The sequence below is a fragment of the Coregonus lavaretus genome (genome assembly GCF_964263955.1).
Source record: "Coregonus lavaretus genome assembly, chromosome: 18".
NCBI lineage: Eukaryota > Metazoa > Chordata > Actinopteri > Salmoniformes > Salmonidae > Coregonus > Coregonus lavaretus.
In genome coordinates this window covers 35,397,337-35,420,375 of record NC_140005.1, presented here as the reverse complement: position 1 = coordinate 35,420,375, position 23,039 = coordinate 35,397,337, and the positions used below count along the sequence as shown (strand labels likewise).

General features: G+C 43.2%; 1 protein-coding gene across 1 annotated transcript in view; it reads right to left on the bottom strand.

Moving 5' to 3' along the window:
- Window positions 1–15,578: 15,578 nt before the first annotated feature.
- kiaa0586 (KIAA0586 ortholog) overlaps window positions 15,579–23,039 on the bottom strand; it is a 100,404-nt gene continuing 92,943 nt past the window's right edge. Inside the window, exon 31 of the mRNA XM_084182429.1 lies at window positions 15,579–15,940. Within this exon, the coding sequence (XP_084038555.1) occupies window positions 15,780–15,940 (161 nt within the window). The 3' untranslated portion in view covers window positions 15,579–15,779. The remainder of the gene's footprint in view (window positions 15,941–23,039) is intronic.

The following is a 23,039-nucleotide window of genomic DNA, read 5'->3' as shown; positions in this document are numbered from 1 at the left end:
AGTGAGATATGAGAGAAGGGTATAGTTCGGGGGCTTAGAGATAGCTTGTCCTTCACAGTCTCATCTAAAAACTCTCTGAGCTATACACAGCTAATTAGCTCCATATCCATCTGCTGCCGTTCACTAATCTCAAATTGACCATGGCGGTATCCCAAATGGCACCCTATTCCCTATGAAGTGCAATACTTTTGACCAGAAAGCATATGCCAATGTCAATGAGGAAGTGTCACTTGAGAGTCCACATAACAGGTTTGGACTTGTAAGGCACATCTGGGCTGGATGAAATTTGGGACTGCGTTACTGACTTTTGGTGTGCTCTCTCTTCTTAAAGGAATGTTTCCTTGGTTTTACACTTACTTTGGCTTTAGTATATTACCCCAGGCCCAGATGGAACATCCCTTTAAAAGCATGACCAGTACAACAACAAAAAGAGGTGAAAAACAGGCTTGCTTTCCAGAGTCAGAATTGTAGCGTACAGCCAGTAACTGTCACTGCAATCATCTAAACAAATGACTCCAATAACTCCACTGGCAGTGAGTCTTATGCTGCTAGCAGGGGATGAGAATCTCTGTTGGGGAGATGACTTTGGCAACTCTCTCTGTGACAGTTACAGGCCGCATTTGAGTCTGTGTTTATTTAATCAACAGAAAGTGAAATATCCGATCGTGTCCACCTGAGCCTCCAGATGCCTGATTACCCCAACAGAACAGGACACAATGTTCTCTATAGACACAGCCTCAGTAGGAAAAATGAATAGGTTTTACATTTTCAATAGTCTAACACACTGATGAATCATGAATTAAAATCATTATTTTTCCATTGAAGATCAAGGTGAATGTTTGTATGTGCAGGATCTGAATATGTTTGTATTTTTGGGTCGGTTCCTTAGAGGCAAGAATGCAAAAGAGGTCCCAGAATTCTGGGAACCGATGCTGCTTTAAAATTGCACATAAAACCAGTCTTTTACCTTAAGACTCTGTCTAGCCTTTCAACATTTACTTGTATATCTTTAAGGCAAAACAATAGAAAATATATCTCCAAGGAAATGCAGTCTTGGTTCTTCGCCAAGATGTCTGTGTCTGAGCAGAGAGAGATAGCAATAGCCAACATCATCGTTCTCATCCAGTCAGCTGAGCTGGGTTGGGATGTGAAGTGTTGTGTTTCTGTTCTCTTAACCCTCCCTGCGTTGCCACGGCAAAGTTACACCGCCGTCGATGCTGTTGTCATGGCAATGCCTCATCATCACCAGCCTCCTCTCCTCCCACACCCCCTCAGTCCGAGTTATCCGTCCCGGTGATTTGTTTGCAATTAAAACGCAGTGCTCATACAATAGATAGATGAACACGTGGCTCTGCCCTCATTTCACAGTGGTGCACAGTTCCTCCGAGGCATTTGGCTGCTCATTAACTGCTCCTGCACCACTCGCTGCCTGTATCAGACTATATCATGCATCATCAGACCAGACTTGGCATTCAGGTGCTAAAATGGAGCAAGAGAAGGAGGAGGTGAAGGAGCTTGCCAGGAAAGAAAATAGTGCTTCAGTGAGGACTCATAGTCTCCAATGGCGGCTGGTTTTGTGTCTGGTCTGGCTCCTATAAACAGTTGTTTTCATCTATTGAAAGCAGAGACTCTATGCAGGGGGTAATGGACTGGACTATGTAAAGTAATGCCCACTGCACTACAGAATGAACATTGTTAGTGAGGTTCTAGGAGATGCAAAAGGACTGCTGCCCACAAATGACCCACAGCAAATCAACAGTATAAAGCCGTGTGTCATACATGTACAGTATAACCCTTTTCACATGACACATTTCAAAACATTTGAATATCTGGTGTGTCGCACAATGGTAGTAGAAGACTCATAGTGAACAAGGTCTATGTGCTGGGCTTCCATCAAATAGATCTAGAGAGTATACTGGATGGAAATTAATGTAACGCTATACACAGTAGCTACAGTTATTATGTGTAACATTTAGCATATCAATCACTGTCATACACACAAGGGCGCATTCACAAAGATCCCACAGAGAGCCATATAAAATCTGTTTCTTATAGTGAAAAACATCTGAAAGATTCCTTAGAATTAAGCATAAAGGGCATACTTCCCTGACGTACATAAGATGACATTCATGATGTGAATTTGACAATTTCCATAGAGGGGTTATACAGCTAAGAAACCCAAAACTCAACAAATCCTAATATTTTAAAACGAGTAAAATATTATCACAAACTTTCCTCAAAATAAACTAAATAATCTCACTTTTTGTTCTAGTAAATTTGATACACAGACTTTCTATTGTCTCCTGTGGCCTTAAAGGGATATTTCAACTTCATATTCATCATCTCCAACATCAACATACACTATACATACAAAACCATGTGGACACCCCTTCTATTTCAGCTACACCACTTGTTGACAGGTGTATAAAATCGAGCACACAGCCATGCAATCTCCATAGACAAACATTGGCAGTAGAATGGCCTTACTGAAGAGCTCAGTGACTTTCAACGTGGCACCATCATAGGACGTCAACAAGTCACGGTCAACAAGTCAGTTGACCGGGGCAGCACTTACAGTTGACCGGGGCAGCTCTAGCAGGGCAGAAATTTGACAAACTGACATGTTGGAAAGGTGGCATCCTATGATGGTGCCACGTTGAAAGTCACTGAGCTCTTCAGTAAGGCCATTCTACTGCCAATGTTTGTCTATAGGGATTGCATGGCTTTGTGTTCGATTTTATACAGCTGTCAGCAACAGGTGTGGCTGAAATAGACGAATCCACTAATTTGAAGGGGTGTCCACATACTTCTGTATATATAGTGTATCTTGATGTTGGGGTGGTGCTGAAGATGATGAATATGAAGTTAAACATTTTTAAAATGTCCCTTTAACGCAAATCCTTTTTAAAGTCGTGAAAGTTTCAAGGTGGACCTCTTCGACATGTTTTAAAGTATTGATAACTTCTCCAGAAATAGCAAAGAGAACGCAGCATTGTTCTTCTCAGAGTAAAACACTTTGTCTGCCTAGAGAGAAGAGAGAACATGGACATTCATTATATTTCAGACATGCTGTCCAGAAAGGGGAAAATAGAGGTCACTCACTCTTAAAGGGGCAATTCAAACAACAAAGCATACACCCCCACCACTTTTTTTTTGTTCTGACGGGGTAAGACAGTTGAACTAAGCTCATGAGGCATTTATAAGTTATATTTTTCAAGATTCAATGCCTATATATCATTCATATAAAAGTCCATTAATATAATATAAAAATGGATGTACCAATCCCAGATTGCCCCTTTAAAGATTCAGTTTGAGCTTTCCAGCCAGGCAGCATTTTCTCCTCAACATCCAAATCCAGTGTTGGAGTGCTACGATAATATGATACGAGCCAGCTAATACTCTCCACATGGTTTCACTCATTAAGACATGTTGGCAAACAGTGATGTAGGCTACTCTGTCCTAGTTCCAGGATTTATGTGGTTTTGGTTGGAGGCCCAAACCTCCACAAAATATATTTTTACCCTTTTAAATCTCAAAACTGAACTCTCAAATTTGTCAATACTATCTCAGATAATGTCCAAATTGTGTTTGTAAAGAACTACATTTGTTAGCTGAAACTACATGAGGCATTTCCATGAGAAATAACATGCTTATAGTGCCAGATACTGGAGTGTGTAGAGTCAGTGACAGCCTGGTCCCCAAGGCGTAGAAGTGTGAAAACCAGAAATGTCAGACAGTTCTACCCAACCTCCCTCTTCCTTCCTACTCTCTGACACTAACACGTGGAGCCATGTAGAACTGCTGCCATGAATCGCCTAAAACAAGTAAAGGCTAATTTTGAGAAATGTTTAAATTGATTTCTATGGTAATACAGTGTAATATTGCTTTACATAAACAGCACGTTTCACATGACTAAGCTATCTTCTCATGAGGATAACACAGGAATCATGTTAAGTGATCTGTGTTTATTCCACCAGAAACAATAATAAAAAAAATGGTGCTGAAAATTGAAGAGACACAAAAATCTTCCTAGTCTAATTGAGTATCTGGAGCCTACAGGGAGTAGCCTAGTGTTTCAGCTGCACAGACAGACAGACAGACATGTGTTTGGTGCTTGGAGCCTACGGCACTGCCCGAGGACGCTGATTCTCCAGTTGGGAGCAACTAGCAGGCAAATTGTAATCATGTTCTATATTTACTTGATAAAGCTTACTCCAGTGCCTCTGTGCTGAGTTTCAGCTTTATGTTATTTTCTACATCCTTGCATTATTCACTGTCTCAGCCTCTGCCCCCCTTTGTTTTCCTGTGCTCCATCTGTGAAAACCCCCAGACACAGCAACCTCAGTCTTCTAAATAAGTCATCAGGACTGTATGGAGCCATGCTCAAACCACTGCCCCTCACTCAGCTATATAGTGCTCAAATCATGGCCCTTCACTCAGACATAGGCCTATACGGTCTATCACTCTATACATTGTAATAACTATTTTTTATTTAACCTTTATTTAACTAGGCAAGTCAGTAAAGAACAAATTCTTATTTACAATGACGGCCTACCAAAAGGCAAAAGGCCTCCTGCGGGGATGGGGGCTGGGATTAAAAAAACTAATATATATAAATATAGGACCAAACACACATCACAACAAGAGAGACAACACAACACTACATAAAGAGAGACAAAAGACAACAACATAGCATGGCAGCAACACATGACAACACAGCAAGGTAGCAACCCAACTTGAAAACAACATGGTAGCAACACAACATTGCAGCAGCACGACAGTTAGCAGCACAAGACATGGTACAAACATTATTGGGCACAGACAACAGCACAAAGGGCAAGAAGATAAGCAGATGCTAAACTACAGGACTGTTTTGCTAGCACAGACTGGAATATTTTCCGGGATTCTTCCGATGGCATTGAGGAGTACACCACATTGTCACGCCCTGGCTCTGGGGACGCTTGTATGTTGAGCCAGGGTGTGAGTTTTCTTTGTTTGTTCTAGTTTTGTATTTCTATGTTGGCCAGGGTGGCTCCCAATCGGAGACGGCTGTAGCTCGTTGTCTCTGATTGGGAGCCATACTTAGGTAGCCGTTTGGCATTGTTTTATGTGGGATCTTGTTCCAGTATAGGTTTGTGCTAGAACCGAGGACGTCACGTTATCGTTTGTTGTTTTTGTTCGTGTGTTCATTCTAAATAATAAAAGTATGTTCGCCGTCAACGCTGCGCCTTGGTCCTCTGTATCTGACGATCGTGACACACATCAGTCACTGGCTTCATCAATAAGTGCATCGATGACGTCGTCCCCACTGTACCTGTATGTTCATACCCCAACCAGAAGCCATGGATTACAGGCAACATCCGTACTGAGCTAAAGGAGCTTTCAAGGAGCTTTCAAGCTTATAAGAAATCCCGCTATGCCCTCCGACGAACCATCAAACAGGCAAAGCGTCAATATAGGACTAAGAACGAATCGTACTACACCGGCTCTGACGCTCGTCGGATGTGGCAAGGCTTGCAAACTATTACAGACTACAAAGGGAAGCACAGCCGTGAGCTGCCCAGTGACACGAGCCTACCAGACGAGCTAAATTACTTATATGCTCGCTTCGAGGCAAGTAACACTGAAACATGCATGAGAGCATCAGCTGTTTCGGACGACTGTGTGATCACGCTCTCCGTAGCCGATGTGAGTAAGACCTTTAAACAGGTCAACATTCACAAGGCCGCAGGGCCAGACAGATTACCAGGACGTGTACTCCGAGCATACGCTGACCAACTGGTAAGTGTCTTCACTGACATTTTCAACCTCTCCCTGTCTGAGTCTGTAATACCAACATGTTCCAAGCAGACTACCATAGTCCCTGTGCCCAAGAACACTAAGGTAACCTGCCTAAATGACTACCGACCCGTAGCACTCACGTCTGTAGCCATGAAGTGCTTTGAAAGGCTGGTCATGGCTCACATCAACACCATTAACCCAGAAACCCTAGACACACTAAATTTGCATACCGCCACAACAGATCCACAGATGATGCAATCTCTATTGCACTTCACACTGCCCTTTCACACATGGACAAAAGGAACACATATGTGAGAATGCTGTTCATTGACTCCAGCTCAGCGTTCAACACCATAGTGCCCTCAAAGCTCATCACCAAGCTAAGGACCCTGGGACTAAACACCTCCCTCTGCAACTGGATCCTAGACTTCCTGACGGGCCGCCCCCAGGTGGTAAGGGTAGGTAACAACATATCCGCCACGCTGATCCTCAACACGGGGGCCCCTCAGGGGTGCGTGCTCAGTCCCCTTCTGTACTCCCTGTTCACTCATGACTGCATGGCCAGGCACAACTCCAACACCATCATTGAGTTTGCCGATGACACAACAGTGGTAGGCCTGATCACCGACAAAGACGAGACAGCCTATTGGGACGAGGTCAGAGACCTGGCCGTGTGGTGCCAGGACAACAACCTCTCCCTCAACGTGATCAAGACAAAGGAGACGATTGTGGACTACAGGAAAAAGAAGAGGACCGAGCACGCCCCCATTCTCATCGACGGGGCTGTAGTGGAGCAGGTTGAGAGCTTCAAGTTCCTTGGGGTCCACATCACCAACAAACTAACATGGTCCAAGCACACCAAGACAGTCGTGAAGAGGGCACGACAAAACCTATTCCCCCTCAGGAGACTGAAAAGATTTGGCATGGGTCCTCAGATCCTCAAAAGGTTCTACAGCTTTACCATCAAGAGCATCCTGACTGGTTGCATCACTACCTGGTATGGCAACTGCTCGGCATCCGACCGCAAGTCACTACAGAGGGTAGTGCGTACGGCCCAGTACATCACTGGGACCAAGCTTCCTGCCATCCAGGACCTCTATACCAGGCAGTGTCAGATGAAGGCCCTAAAAATTGTCAAAGACTCCAGCCACCCTAGTCATAGACTGTTCTCTCTGCTACCGCAAGGCAAGCGGTACCGGAGCGCCAAGTCTAGGTCCAAGAGGCTTCTAAACAGCTTCTACCCCCAAGCCATAAGACTCCTGAACATCTAATGAAATGGCTACCCAGACTATTTCCATTGCCCCCCCCCCCCCCCTCTTTTGCGCTGCTGCTACTCTCTGTTTATTATCTATGCATAGTCACTTTAATAATTCTACCTACATGTACATATTGCCTCAATTGCCTCGACTAGCCTCGCTATTGTTATTTTACTATTGTTATTTTACTGCTGCTCTTTAATTATTCTTATTATTCTTATTTGTTATTTCTTTAGGGTATTCCTTCTTAAAACTGCATTGTTGGTTAAGGGCTTGTAAGTAAGCATTTCACTGTAAGGTCTACACCTGTTGTATTCGGCGCATGTGACAAATACAATTTGATTTGATTTGATTTGAAGGTAGAGACAACAATACATCACGCGAAGCAGCCACAACTGTCAGTAAGAGTGTCCATGATTTAGTCTTTGAATGAAGAGTTGGAGATAAAACTGTCCACTTTGAGTGCACAGGGCTTTAATGAATGTATTTATTGTCTTCATGTTTTGACTTCCGAAACTTTAATGACAATGGGATTTGAGAAATTACTTAAATAAATTGGCTTTTTGTGCACTTTTCAGCAACCATGGCATCACCCAGGTGGGTGCTACATGTTCGACAACAGAGGACCAGTACCTACAGAGGCCTGGTCCTATGGAGGAACTGATGGTCGGTGAAGCAGATGTGGTGCACTGATGAAGCGCTCAGGGCCTGTTTGTCAGACTGTCTTTGTTTCTCTCTGGCTGTACCATTGATGCCCCCTCCGCTGAAGCTACAAGGCCTTTCCAATCCAAACTACCTCAACTCCCAGCCTTTAATCCGTAGCCAAATAGAGACATTCAATCTCTGTCACTACCATCTCAATTTTAATGTGTTGTTTGTTTGTTTTGGGTTTTTAAAAAAACGCTATACAAGTTAAATTAATTATGATTAATTGTTAAAAAACAAACTACTGTACTTCACTTGTAAATGTACCTTTTTATTTGAAGAGGCAACTAAACACTTACAGCCCACGCGTTGCTACACAACTTGGGGCCCCTGACTGTACAAATAGGAGGCTCTGTATGTGTAGTGTGGATAGCCAAAGTCCAGGACTCTCTACAGCTGCAGAAAACAGCTGCCTGGATCAGGGTTGAGTTGGACTGAACATAGGCAGAGGGCATGGGGGTGGTGGGAGAGGACATGAGGGACTTGACTGTTGTCTTGCTTCCTCTCTTCTCAGCTTGTCTTCCGTTTTCTTTGTCTTCCTCTCTTCCCTGATAAAGAGAATCCTGTCTTCCAGAGAAAAGGGTCAGCGATTGAGCACTTACTTCCACGCATGTGGACACAACTGCTTCCTCTGTGGCAGTGTGAAGTCACCAGGAAGGTCAGCACCACAAGACTGGAACATCCACAGACACTGGTGTTGTCTTACAGCTAGAAACACCACAGACAAATATCTAGATAATCTTCATTGACAGACATGATGTCTTTCTCTCACCAGGATCCAGGAACTGTGAGCCTTTTCATTACAATTACAACATTGACACATTGAATACACAACAGCCAGATGCATTGCACCATCACACTTTAGCTTACACTCATTGTCCCTTTCTTGTTGTTCTGTATATAAAATGTAACACAATATACAGTGCCTTGCAAAAGTATTCATCCCCCTTGGCGTTTTCCCTATTTTGTTGCATTACAACCTGTAATTTAAATTGATTTTTATATGGATTTCATGTAATGGACATACACAAAATAGTCCAAATTGGTGAAGTGAAATTAAAAAAATAACTTGTTTCAAAAAATTCATAACGGAAAAGTGGTGCGTGCATATGAATTCACACCCCTTTGCTATGAAGCCCCTAAATAAGATCTGGTGGAACCAATTACCTTCAGAAGTCACACAATTAGTTAAATAAAGTCCACCTGTGTGCAATCTAAGTGTCACATGATCTGTCACATGATCTCAGTATATATACACCTGTTCTGAAAGGCCCAAGAGTCTGCAACACCACTAAGCAAGGGGCACCACCAAGCAAGTGGCACCACCAAGCAAGTGGCACCATGAAGACCAAGGAGCTCTCCAAACAGGTCAGGGACAAAGTTGTGGAGAAGTACAGATCAGGGTTGGGTTATAAAAAAAATATCTGAAACTTTGAACATCCCACGGAGCACTATTAAATCCATTATAAAAAAATTGAAAGAATATGGCACCACAACAAACCTGCCAAGAGAGGGCCGCCCACCAAAACTCACAGACCAGGCAAGGAGGGCATTAATCAGAGGCAACAAAGAGACCAAAGATAACCCTGAAGTAGCTGCAAAGCTCCACAGCGGAGATTGGAGTATCTGTCCATAGGACCACTTTAAGCTGTACACTCCACAGAGCTTGCCAGAAAAAAAATAAGCAAACACGTTTGGTGTTCGCCAAAAGGCATGTGGGAGTCTCCTCAAACATATGGAAGAAGGTAGTCTGGTCAGATGAGACTAAAATTGGGATTTTTGGCCATCAGGGAAAACGCTATGTCTGGCGCAAACCCATCAAACCGAATGGTATTACTTAAAGATTGCTGTACACCAGCGGAACCCATCCAACTTGAAGGAGCTGGAGCAATTTTGCCTTGAAGAATGGGCAAAAATCCCAGTGGCTAGTTGTGCCAAGCTTATAGAGACATACCCGAAGAGACTTGCAGCTGTAATTGCTGCAAAAGGTGGCTCTACAAAGTATTTACTTTGAGGGGGTGAATAGTTATGCACGCTCAAGTTTTCTGTTTTTTTGTCTTATTTCTTGTTTGATTCACAAAAAAAAATATTTTGCATCTTCAAAGTGGTAGGCATGTTGTGAAAATCAAATGATACAAACCCCCCAAAAATCCATTTTAATTCCAGGTTGTAAGACAACAAAATAGGAAAAATGCCAAGGGGGGTGAATACTTTCGCAAGCCACTGTAGTTCTACCAATGTACTGTACTGTAGATTTCTTTCAATCCACAAAGAGAAGTGAATTGAATGTGAGAAATCTCCCGTAGGCTGGCTTGTTAAAATTAATGCTTGCATGGTTGAGTCAGATGTCTGTTGTTCCCCATTTCCTATTGGCTTGCAGAATCTTCTGTTGGAATTGATTTGAATAAAATGATGCCTTTTACACCCCTAGGAGCTGTATTGTTGACAACATATCAGGCAGCCAGTACTATGTTATTATTCTATTTGTCATATATTTTTCAGCTGTAATGTTTCACAAAAGTTCTGAACCTTTCTATTCTCATTGTTTCTACAGATTGTGTAATTATTTTTTTGCTAAAAGTATTATTATATTATTGATCAATTGACTATGACTTTTCAAACCACCCAGCAGTGCTATTTGCAGAGTTAGCTCCAAGTAAATTTTGCAATTCTTCAGCCATTACTGGACCTGCGACCAAAAACATGCTACATACAGTATGGACTGTACCAAAACAAATGATCTAATGATTCTGTCTCTTTGCAGCAAAATCTGCTGAGCTGGAATGGTTGTATCCCCCATATATATAACATTCTATTGGTTGCAATAATTTTGTATAATAATTTAAATACAAAAATTATAAGTTTTGAATCCGGCGTTGTTTTGCGTATCAGTTCATAAACCATGTGCCAGGACTATGTTTGTACTCACCTCTGCCTAACAATCAGACATATCTACGTAGCTCCATAATTCAGACCAGTTGTCAAGGCTAAACTCTGAGGGCTATAGCACAGACAGAACAAGGAGACCGATGTTTCACTGGATGTATAAATCTGAAGCATCCGGTTGGCATTTCCACTCACCACCAAATATGGTAAGACTTCTAAACAAGACTGCTAAATAGCTAATCAAATGGCTACCCAACCTTTTTTTGCACTAACTCTCTTGCACTGACTCTATGCACACTCACTGGACTCTACTCACACTGACACCCCAGCACACACGTACACACACATACACACACTACATACACCCACACAAACATAACATGCACACACATTTATACTGATGCCACACATACACACTCATCACATACAATGCTGCTAGCCACTTTACCCCTAACTATTTGTAGAGTACATAGCTACCTCAATTACCTCGTACCCCTGCACATCGACTCGATACTGGTACTCCCTGTATATAGTCATGTTATATTACTATTCGTTATTTACGGTCATCATTTATATTTTTTACTAAATGTTTTATTTTATCTTTAACTCTGCATTGTTGGATAAGGACCCGTAAGTAAGCATTTCACTGTTAGTCTACACCTGTTGTCTATGAAGCATGTGACAAATACAATTAGATTAGATTTGATTGAATAGGAAGCCCAGTGGCCGGCAGTGGGAGAAGATGGAACGAGATGGATTTTCTCATCGATGAAACATTCGATCTCAATACAGTTTTCTGTTCCCAAAACTTTAATCTGTTACGAACAGAGTGGACTAAGTTTTGTAGACTTTACCCTTTGCCAAAGTTTTTAAAAATGTGTGTTGTTTAGAAGGAGTTCAAAGGCGAATTGACTTATTGCACACGTGCACTTCACAGAGTAGGCGTCCCCTAACAGAAATATGCAAATACATGCTAGAATGCGCCAATAGGATCTCGCTAGCTTGTGCTTGGCTCTGCCCACCTCCTTGCTTGTTCTGCCCACTGTGATTAATTTGCTCCCGTTGGAAATGACAGGCTGTGGTCTATCTTGGGTTATTTATAAAAAATCTTTGGCTACAGTATCTATAGGTGCGGTCGGGATTCTTAAACCTATCCATCCATCAAACAGTGTCTCAGGTTAGAAAAGGAGAAGGGGTGATGTTCTGATCCCTCATGTACAGGAATCTAACAGCTGCCAGACACACACACAGACACACACACAAACACCTAATAATGAAGCTCAGATTGGGAGAGAAAACATTCCGTAAAGTAATGAGTTTATTGGAATGCAGTTTTCTACCAAGGGAAACAGAAAACAATGCAGTCACTGGCGTATAGAGTTGCATGTGTCATCAACCGGCGAGCCTGATTTGGCTGACTAGACTTCACGCCGAGCCTGCCAGCCATGCGGTTCTGGATCCAGTCCAGTAACTATGGCCCTCCTGCTGGGTTTATTCCCATTAAAACTCAGCAGGGCCTAATAACAAGGCTCCTCCTATACACCAATCAAATACGGATGTGTCCCAAATGCCACCCTATTCACTATGTAGTGCACTGCTTTTGACTAGGGCCGATAGGGGCCAGGTCCAAAGTAGTGCACTATGCAGGGAACCGTGTGCTGTATGGAACACAGCCCAGGATTCTACCTAATGAAGCCCATCACCTTAAGAAAACTAAAGCTGTTGCTTGTGTCCAAACAAACTCCTCAGGATCTAAATAATTAATAATCTCATTAGTATATTATCTTAACTAACTGGCTCACTGAGTTGACGTTGACTGGAGCAGGCAGGGGAATAGATAGAGAATTACAGCGTCTGTGTTCGAAATGACACCCTATCCCCTATGTAGTTCACTGCTTTTGACCAGCACCCATAGGGCTCTGTTTAAAAGTAGTGCATTATGTAGGGCATAGGGTGCCACTTGGGACTCATTCATCAAGTCCTTCCACATGATCAATTCAAGGAAAAAGCTCATTTGATATGCAGATTTTATTGCCATTTTGAGAGTCATCAGGGAGGGATCCTTTGGAATGAGTTGACAACTTAGAAATGTGACGCTGTATATGATAAAAAAAGATTTTAAAAAATGGATGGTCTCCATCAATGTAATCTGACATTAGAATGCAACTTGAGTTGACAGAATTCTTTTCAGACACATACGCTCAAACAACTAACATCAACATTGTAAAAACCATGATTAAAATGACCTATAGGTCACAACTGCTGTGTGATCTACTCTGCTCAGAGGCAGCAGCAGCGGAGTAAACGTTTTCAGATGAGGCACTCTTTCATTCATGTAACCCAAATGAAATGTTATAAGTATATTGATATTAGCAATGCTTGAGAATCAGTTGTACTGTTCTACAACAGCCCACACAACACACACAAACAAACACACACACAAACAAACAGGTAGCGTCTTTATCTTGAAAGAGGATAAACATTTGTAGACACTACTAAGGGTTTTCCAAGTCATCATTCCAACATCTTCAAACTAAACAGCCTCTGCTCTAAGGTCTAACCTCCCTATCCCACCCAAAGTATGAATCCTTAATGTTTTGCATAAATTGAACCTTAATTTCAGCCCATTTAACACACTAACACTCACAGCGGAATCCTTCCTGAGGTTTAAATGGAATATGAATAAAATGCTCTCAAAGCCCTCCCAAATATACAGCCTCTTTGATATCCACAGATGGAAATTCCTGCGGGGTAAAAGAAAAGTTGTTTAAGTGCAAGTCTAACTACAGTATCTCCTCCATAAGGATGTCAGTGGCTGTATCCCAAATGGCACTCTATTCCCTAAATAGTGCACTACTTTTGACCAGGGCCCTATGGTCAAAAGTAGTGCACTATGTAGGGAATAGGGTGCCTGTGGTTCATGTCAGGGTTAGAAAACTCCATGTTTGGACTGCCAGCGAACATCTAAATCATGTCAGACCTCTCTCTGGAGTCCAAAGGGTGTCTCAGCTGAAAAGCCCCAATGTAATTTTGAAAGGGTGCCATCTCCGATGTGTTAAAATGCCACAGTGACGACAGTGGAGTTTACTGTCGCCTGGTCCCAGATCTGTTTGTGCTGTCTTGCCAACTCCTATGGTCATTGTCATGTCATATGCCAAGGAGTTGGCGAGACAGAGCCAACAGATCTGGGACCAGGCTGGGTTTGCTGTAGGGTTGTGGGTAAAAATAAGTGGCATCTTGTCCCTCGCTGCAGTGCATTCTGGTGCCTGAATGTGAGAGGAGAGTGGTCAATGTCACGCTCGATTTCTCTCTGCTTCCCGCCCCTCACATCTGGCTTTGATAAACAGCTGGGCTGGGCTGGGCGAGAGAAAGCTGGAGGCACTGGGGTGGGGGTGGGGAGAGACGATGTGAGCTGACTGCTCTTCTCTGCACCCCTCTGGCCCTCAACCTCTGGTCTAGTCTTTACTAAACAGTTACAGTTTTTGCGCCAGCTCAGAGATTAGCTGTAGCTCAGACATTTAAGACCAGCTCAGAGATTAGCTGAAGTTTGATATTTTCCACTGGACTAGCAGTCCCAGCTAGTGACACACTACATATATCTGAGGTCATCGTACTGTAGTGTAGGAAGTCTTACTGTTCGGTAGGAATGTGTGTCATGGTCCCAGATGGACTGGAAGACCTTGTCTGCATCCCAAATGGCACACTACTTTTGACAAGGGCAAATAAGGCTATATGAACAGAATAGGGTGCCATTTGGGACACAAACCTGATTTTCTGTAATGGAAGCATTTCTCAACAGACCATGTCCATCCAAAAAACTACTCCAACAATGTAGGATGAATTTGCCGTTGAAAAGCTGAAATCAATCTTAAGACAAGTTACATAAAAGACTATTTACAATTTCAAAGAAGATACAAGGCAGAGAGAGAGAGAGGGAGGGAGAGAGATGGGGTGAGGGGGAGAGAGTGAATGAGAGAGAGAGCTGTTCCAGATAGAGGTGCAGTTTCCTGGTCAGTGTCATGCCAGATCATCTGCCCTCCTTCCTTTAATCTCATCTCCTCGTTCTCGTCATCATCGTGACTTATGACTACTGCATGGCCTGACATGGAGCCACATTTAATACCGCTCCTCCTCTCAGCTACAACCCTTCACTGATTCAGTCTATCAGTGAAGTGAAACACTAGTCAAATGGAGCGATATTCAGTTTGGATTCCAGGCTGCCCCATAAAGAGATTGAGCAGCAGTTTATAGCAGATTCAACATCTCCTTAATTTGGTGAACTTTGTTTAAGAAATGGGGCCCAACTCTAACCCATTGACTTCTTCTCTTTGGTTTAGCAAGGAGGGAGTGGAACGTTCATATAGTTTCTCCTCTTGGCACACTTGGTGAATTGAAACAGGATGCTCATTAGGCTGGCGTTGTTAGTGTTGCGTACAGCACACCAACATCAGATATACTGGCCTGAGTCACAAATTCACTATTCCCTACATAGTCCACTACCTTTTGGGCCCTGGTCAAACGTAGTGCACTATGTAGGGAATAGGGTGCCATTTGGGACGCAGATCCTATCTTCTTATGGGGCAGCAGGGTGTGTAATGAGGGGAAAAGCCAATCTCCTAGTCTAGTGCAATGTACTGTAGTAGCATTACCATGACAATGACATCACACTGTTTACATGGGCTTGGGAAATTACTAAACTAAACATTTGAATGACTGGCTGACTTGTCTGAATATCACAATGTAGCTATGAAAACAACCACATAACTGATATGCCTGGAGTTATCTGTATTTGAATGAAAAATAATTAATTTGCATAGGGTTAAGTATGAAGTTCAGATAACAGTTGGTATAACAGTTGTTATTAAAACATTAAAAAGTATCAACTTTATTGGTAAAAAATTAAAATAAAAAAGAGGCAATCTAAATGATTGATTATTGCTACATACAATACATTGATGATCTGACAGGCAAATTGGTCCAAACACATGGTTATTGGTTACAGAGGTAAATAATTAGCAACTGTCTGAAGATCTTCACAAGAAATGGAATGTTATCTCTCTCTGCTCAGCTCTGTTCAGGTCTGGTAAGAAGGCTTTAGTGGTCTCACCATCGATGTAATGTCTCAGTAATGATTAAAGGAGGTCAGCAGGACTAGAACATGTCATTCCCTGATGAGTCTGTGTCTCCTACTCCTCCTCTGGTGCTGAGCCCCAGACTGACAGAGACCTCTTCCTCCTCCTCCTCTTCTTCCTCCGGGCCAGTGAAGGGCAGCCGGATGGCCACCACTCTGGAGCCCTGCTGAGCCTGCTCCCCTGGAACATAAACACACATCACTCAATACATCAGTCACCCGGTCTTCTGCCTACCTGACCAGCACAGTACAGCCCAGCCCCAGCTCCAACCACCAGCCCTAGCTCAGCCCCAGCCCTGCCTCAGCCTCAGCCCCAACCCAACCCAACACAACCCCAGCCACCAGCTCTACCACCAGCCCTAGCCTAGCCACTACGCTAGCTACTCCTTTATACATCTGTGAATGGGTCAGACAAGTGCTAATATGGCTGGTGGCGGGCCACTTAACCTGATGAATGAGCCGTGTGTTGTGTAGGAACCAGCAGTGTAGTGGGAAGTGGTGTTTCTACACACACACAGACACACAGACGTGTTGTGTAGGAGCCAGCGGTGTTTGGTAAGGTCAGTGGTGTTTGTACACAGAGAGATGCTCAGGCCTAGCAGGGTGAAGCAACACTAATGCAGAGTGGCAGCTGAGCCTGTGGTGAAACTAGGACCTATCTGCTAGGTGACTCACTCTGACAGCACGGACCGGAGCCAAGGCAGAGGTTGATTTCTTAGTTTCTTTAAAAGGTTGCTCAAAAATACTTTTTGAACTTACAAGATTTTCAGTCTGTCTGCCACTAACCCGTTCAATGAGTGTCTGGGTTTGTGAAGTATGAATTGTGTGGCTCAGTTGGTAGACCATGGCGATTTTCCAACATCAGGATCGAGGGTCGATTCCCACTGTGGCCACCCATGAGAAAATGTATTTGAGGATGAATAAGTCACTTTGGTTAAAAGCGTCTGCTAAATGGCATATACTATTATATTATAAGAAGGACCCCATGTTATTACGATATCTAAGGAAAATATTCCAAACCAAGAGCTCTCTTACATGGCAACTCCACTTAGATCAAATACAGCCACATCACAGTTAGCCTGCATCTGCTAAATACATACAGTACATTATGAGGTGGCTTTGACATTCGAGTGCTTATAGTTGACTTATGACTAGTTGACATGACTCTATTAAAGTAGTAGCTCACTATTTTACAGCTTGATGTTAGATGATTCATCACCCTGAAAGTAGTCTATGGGTCAGGAGAAACTGTAATGCATGGTTCAGTTTTCTATAAACAGCCATTACAAACTTCAGCTAACTTTAGCCACCACATGCTAAAAATCAATGGAAGTGAGCATGTTGTTGTTTTTTATGGCCAAATCACCTTTAAGTAACATCAAACCAAATATGGAGTTGATTTCAGGTGATTTGGACATGCTCACATCACTTCCATCGATTTTTAGCTAGCGGTTGCTAAAGTTTGTAATGGCTGTTTAAAGAAAACTGAACTATGAATTACAGTTTCTTCTGGTCCATAGACAACTTTCAGGGTAAGGAATCATCTAACATCAAGTTGTAAAATAGTGAACTAGTCCTTTAACATTGATAAAAGTATTGGATGGGTAAGGAGGAAACTGCTGAAAAGTCTGATATGACCCTACTACTGATATGGCCCTAAAGGGGACAAATAAAGTTGTATTGAATTGAATTTAGTCTTTCACAGTCTAGATAAGTATAAACTGTTGCTCGTAGCGAGACAAACACCAATATAGTGCAATACCTTTGACCAGGGCTCATAGGGCTCCATTTGAGGCACTCTACATCACAGTGAGGTCCCAGTTTCCAGCGCTGACTGAGGCTGACAGGTTTGCTTATGCCAAGCGTCTGCCATATGGATACACAAAGATTGGTTGTGTTCTGCAACTCAGGGCTGGGAATTCACATGGGAGGGGCAGGCCACAGTGGCTCTCAGGGTTATCACTCAGTCGGATGGGGTATTTATAGTTTGAAAAGAGAAAGAGCAATACTAATATTGGTGGACTTACTTGAACCAACTGAAATATAGGTCTATAGGCTAATTCATTTCACATTACAGAATATACCAAGAAATCATTACCAAATACCTTTCTTATTTGATGAAGTTCTTACTTTGCTAAAGTTTAAACACAATCTGTCCCTAGAGTGGACCTTAAATGCATAGAGAGGTCAAGCAGAACAATCAATATGGTAACAGACGTTTTCAGCCTGAATCATGCAGGCAGCTCTCAATGAAGCTACCTATGCTTTGTCCGACCGTGCAGGCCAGCCAGGGGAAGAACAGCAGCCTGGCGATATGAAAGACAAAACTGTTTTTAGACATGGTGGGTCTCGTGGGGCGAAAACTCTCCAAGGCCTAGATTCTCAAATCGATTATGTATTTGCAAAAAAAGATTTGGAAGGGCCCGAACACAAGGATGTCCGTCTATGCTGAGTAGATGGGCCAAAGTTCAGGCAGGTTTCATTTCCTCCACGAGGGAGAGAGGGGGAGAGAAAAGAGACAGGGCGAGAGACAGAGGGAGAGGAAGAGAGCCCCATGGCTCGCTAACACAACAGACGGCCTACACTACCTCGGGGTAGGTAAAAGAAGAGTGGGAGTTGGAAAATTAGAAGTACTGGAGGACAAAACTACTTTGAAGCCAAAAACACAAGTAAACAGCCCATAGCTACAAAAGGCCCAAATGACCTTGTTGTTGGTGGTACGAACCAATAAACGGCATATAATAAAATATATATGATACACTTATTCAAATCTTAAATGGGGACTCTTAAAGTTGGTGGAGAGAGTGAATTGAAAGGAAAATGGGTTTTGATGTAATATTTTGGAGTATCATTGCCTCCTCAGAGAGACCGGCTGGGTCCCTCCCCTCCCCTGCAGCTGCTTGACTCTGGGCTGCGTCTCAAATGGAACCCTATTCCCTATATAGTGCACTACTTTTGACCAGCATTTCACTAAATAGCGAATAAGGTGCCATTTTGGACACAGCGTAGCTCTGGCCTTTCTGCTGCTGGGTTCTCCAGAGACCCACCGTGTTCTCGTGGCTCCCAGAGCACTGCCAAGTGTTTGAAGTGTGAGGAGCAAAAAGGGATGATTTTACTTTGGATGTGGGCATTCTTAACAAATACTCACAGCTGCATGAAATATCCAAATTTCGCTGCCAAAACAATCAGACACATGGATACAGACAGACAGACAGACAGACAGACAGACAGACAGACAGACAGACAGACAGACAGACAGACAGACAGACAGGCAGGCAGGCAGGCAGGGCAGAAAGGCAGACCTTGCTATGCGAAGAACAGCTCCAGTGTTCTCAGCTCAAGAACACACGTGGGAATTTGGGTATTGGTAAAATATTTGGATTGTGATTACAACAGCCCTCTCCTATTTTCCAATTAAAAAGTGTTTGGAGAGCGGTGAAGGATTGATCAGATGTCACTACAAATATTACTCTCCGGTATTCCAGTGTTGTTGATTCAACTCATCTTTCCAGAAATAAGATATGTTTAGCTGAGGTTTTCTTTTCTCATGCTTGAGAGCTGTGGTTGATCATGTGACATTTCAACTGAGAAAACATTTTAGTGGTTTGTTTGGATCATCTATTGCAGTTTTGCTCAAATAGCTAGACAAATGGCACTCTATTCCCTACATAGTGCACTACCAGAGCCCTATGGCATTATGCTAAAAAGTAGTGCACTATATAGGAAAAAGGGTGTCATTTGAGAAGCAACCATAGACAAACTGAACACCAAAATGTTTAATGTTCCAATGTAAAGGACAAAAGAAAGGACTGTCCCCTCCATCCACCCCTCCGTCCCTCCCTCCGTCCCTCCCTCCATCCACCCCTCCATCCCCCCCTCCATCAATCTTTAGTATTGAAGGTTATTCTTGAGCCCACACAGCAACGTGTATGTCATTCATAGAAGTGGCTATTCACAACAACCTTGAGGCATTGACTAAGAGCGGCAATGCCAAGTTAATAGCAATATGTCTGTATGCATCTCTCCACTAGTCAACAGGGAGATAGCCGTCACACACCAGGAAGACGAATAGAATGAGAGGCTAAAACACACCAGCCACAGCTAGTGAGTGTGTGTGTGCAGAAATAAAACATGCTAATAGTGGATATTAGGCTTCGGCTCTCTCTTGACCTTGAGAAAAACTACCAAGAAATAAAAAATTCATGATTCAGATCATTTATATGTTTTACCCTTTTGTCTTAAAAACACAGAGAGCCTGATGTGGTGTCAGATAACACAGTTCCATTAAAGCCTATTGTTGGGGTGCTCTTGTGGTGCTCGTTCCAGCAGTGAAACTGACTAAAAGCACCATATTTTATTGATGCTGCTAGTACCTGGTTTTTCATGGTCTTATGCCAGACGAGTTTAGTTTCTCCAGGCCCTCTCTGCTTTGTAACATGCTCTGTTTCCTTATCCCCTCTAAACTATTAATGGAAGATAAGAGAGAGGACATCCTCTTTGTGAATGAGCCGAGACAAAGAAGTAGCTGGATGCGTCCCAAATGGTACCCTGTTCCCTATATAGTGCACTACTATTGAGCAGAACCCTATGGAACCTGGTCAAAAGTAGTGCACTATAAAGGGAATAGGGTGCCATTTGGGATGCACAGGCTATCTTGGAAATGGGCTATTTATCATACTTTCTGTCAAAGGCTGCCTGTGTCTGCTCAGTGCTTCCTGTAGCAGTAGCAGGCCTGGTAGCCTACTATCTGCTGATATGAAAAATGGCCCAGGACAGGAAATGCCCCATCGTGGATGAAAGAGAGAGAGAGAGAAAAATGGAGATAGAGATGCAGGAGAGACCGAGATGAAGAGAAAGCAGTAAATTCCCTCCCCATGTGCTGCCATGTATGTACCCTCCTCACATCCACTTAGCAACTCAAGGACATCTTTGAAGTCCATGTAATACATATTGTCAAAATTCGTATGAATTCTGCTAACTGACATATCAAAGTTGTTAAATGGGTAGTCCCCCAAGTGACGAAAGACCGCAAAGCCCCCTGACTTCCGACCAGAAATGTCAACGGAGAGCCCTTGTATTTATAGGCTTTCAGAAGGGTGACAGTGACACTATCAACATAGCAAATATGAATTCCTGTGATGGATTCTTCCATTGATCTGACGCTAGCAGGTCTACGACAGGTGCTGGCTGTTGAAGAATTCTTGCTCTGTTTCATGTTGCTGTCAACGTAACATTTAGCTGTCTCTTCCTTTTCAACCACAGGTGAATAGAAGGAGAATTCTGTGACGTTTGCACTTTGCACGTCTTTCTTCTTCAACACAACTAGAACAACAACAGCCAAATGGTCAAGCAGCTTTTTCTGAACAACAGATCAGGTGATGCCTTTGACTGACCCATATCTGTCATCACAGCTTGAAATATTTTGAGTTGTTTCCATCAATGACACCTTGAAAAATGAATGCTTGATACACAACAGGTGTGATAACATAAGCGGAATGGTGACCTGAGACGATATGTGGACCAGGTGCAGTGAGGTCAAAGGTCAACCCTTGGTCTGCATCCCAAATGGCACCCTATTCCCTATATAGTGCAGTACTTTTGACCCTGGCCCATAGGGAGGAAACATTCACACACACAGAGAGAGAGACCCAGGACAGGAAGGCTTTAGGAAGAGCACCAGAATAAAAGAGAGTCTGAGTCAAGTCTGGCTGAATGGACGGGCTGCAAGGAAGCTAGATAGCTAGATCGTGAACGACGCACGCACACACCAGAAAGGAGAAAGGCTGTGTTCTTCTTCTCTCGAAGGACACCTGCAAACACTTAAAAGGTTGTTCTCCACCCTCCTCTCAGTGATCCAGAGCTGACAGACTACGCTCTCACCAACTCACAATCCCCTTCCTCCCCTTGCCTGACTGAGCCTCCCAAGACTGACTGACTAACTGCAGAGGGTGTGGGACACTGAGGTAAGAGCCTCTTAGCAGTCCATTCCTGGAGGTAGATGCTTCTGGAAAGTTCCTTCTCGTTTGATGTTTCAGTTTAATAGTTCTTGGAACCGATGATGGACATTGTTAAATGAGAGCCCTCGAATATAAACTGAACAATAAAATGAACTAACCTCATGGATTCATTTTGGAAGCGTTGGAATGTTTTTGTTGGCATGAATATCTGAGCTCAATAAATACATAGGGGAAGGAATGACAAAGAGTTTGTGCACGCACTTTAGTATTTACATTTGATTAAAATTCCAGTCCTCAAAGACGTCTGCCATGGGTGTGAACCACACCAGTGACAATGGGAAGGTTTCCACTATCACAACGTTTAACAAACTGGATCAAAATGTATAGCCCAGTGAAAGTAAATGTGTCACTCCAGTCTGTTCTGAAAAGCTGGCATTTCTTAAATGTGGAGATAGATAACCACAACCCCACATAGGGTATAAGAAGTACAAACAGTGGATCTTTTCAGAGAGGAGGCTATCATTCTTGTTTTCCCTGCCTGATATTTCAGCGTTGAGGGGTAAAAAAAGGCTACAACTGACAACAGCTGGCTCTGTGGTGCGGCTGGAAGGCAAGTCAAAGCCATGGAAACCAGTGAACCCCTGACCTAGCCTACAGGCACGGCTGTCATGTGGAAAACACACCTCTCCCTCTCATATCCACCGACAACAACATACAACACACACCTTTACTCTCCACCGACAACAGCCTGGAGCCCAGGAGGATCAATTACCGCTAGGCTACCACTGTTCTTCATAGGGAAGAGAGGAAAATCTAAGTATATTTATCTGTATGGATGGAAATGGCTCAAAACAAGCAGAGAGACAACTGGAGGAGAGTCCAGCCATGCAGGTGCAATTGAGTGAAGAAAGTCAGTCAGTAAATGACTCCTAGACAGAGTAGAGGGAGTACTGTAGATTGTACTGAATATACGAAACCATCTTTCTGATGGTAATACCCCTAACTATCTCCCCAATTAAAAATAAATCCACCAATCTTTCTCACCTACAAAAGCCTCTAAAAGCTAAATGTGGTATAATGTAACAATGCAGTGGAGCTACATTGACATTTGAGTCATTTAGCAGACGCTCTTATCCAGAGCGACTTACAGGAGCAATTAGGGTTAAGTGCCTTGCTCAAGGGCACATCGGCAGAATTTTCACATAGTCGGCTCAGGGATTCGAACCCAACAACCTTTCAGTTACTGGCCCAACGTTCTTAACCGCTAGGCTATTTGCCGCCCCTAGGCCAGCTCTTGACACCAGCAGACTGGGGACTCTGTCT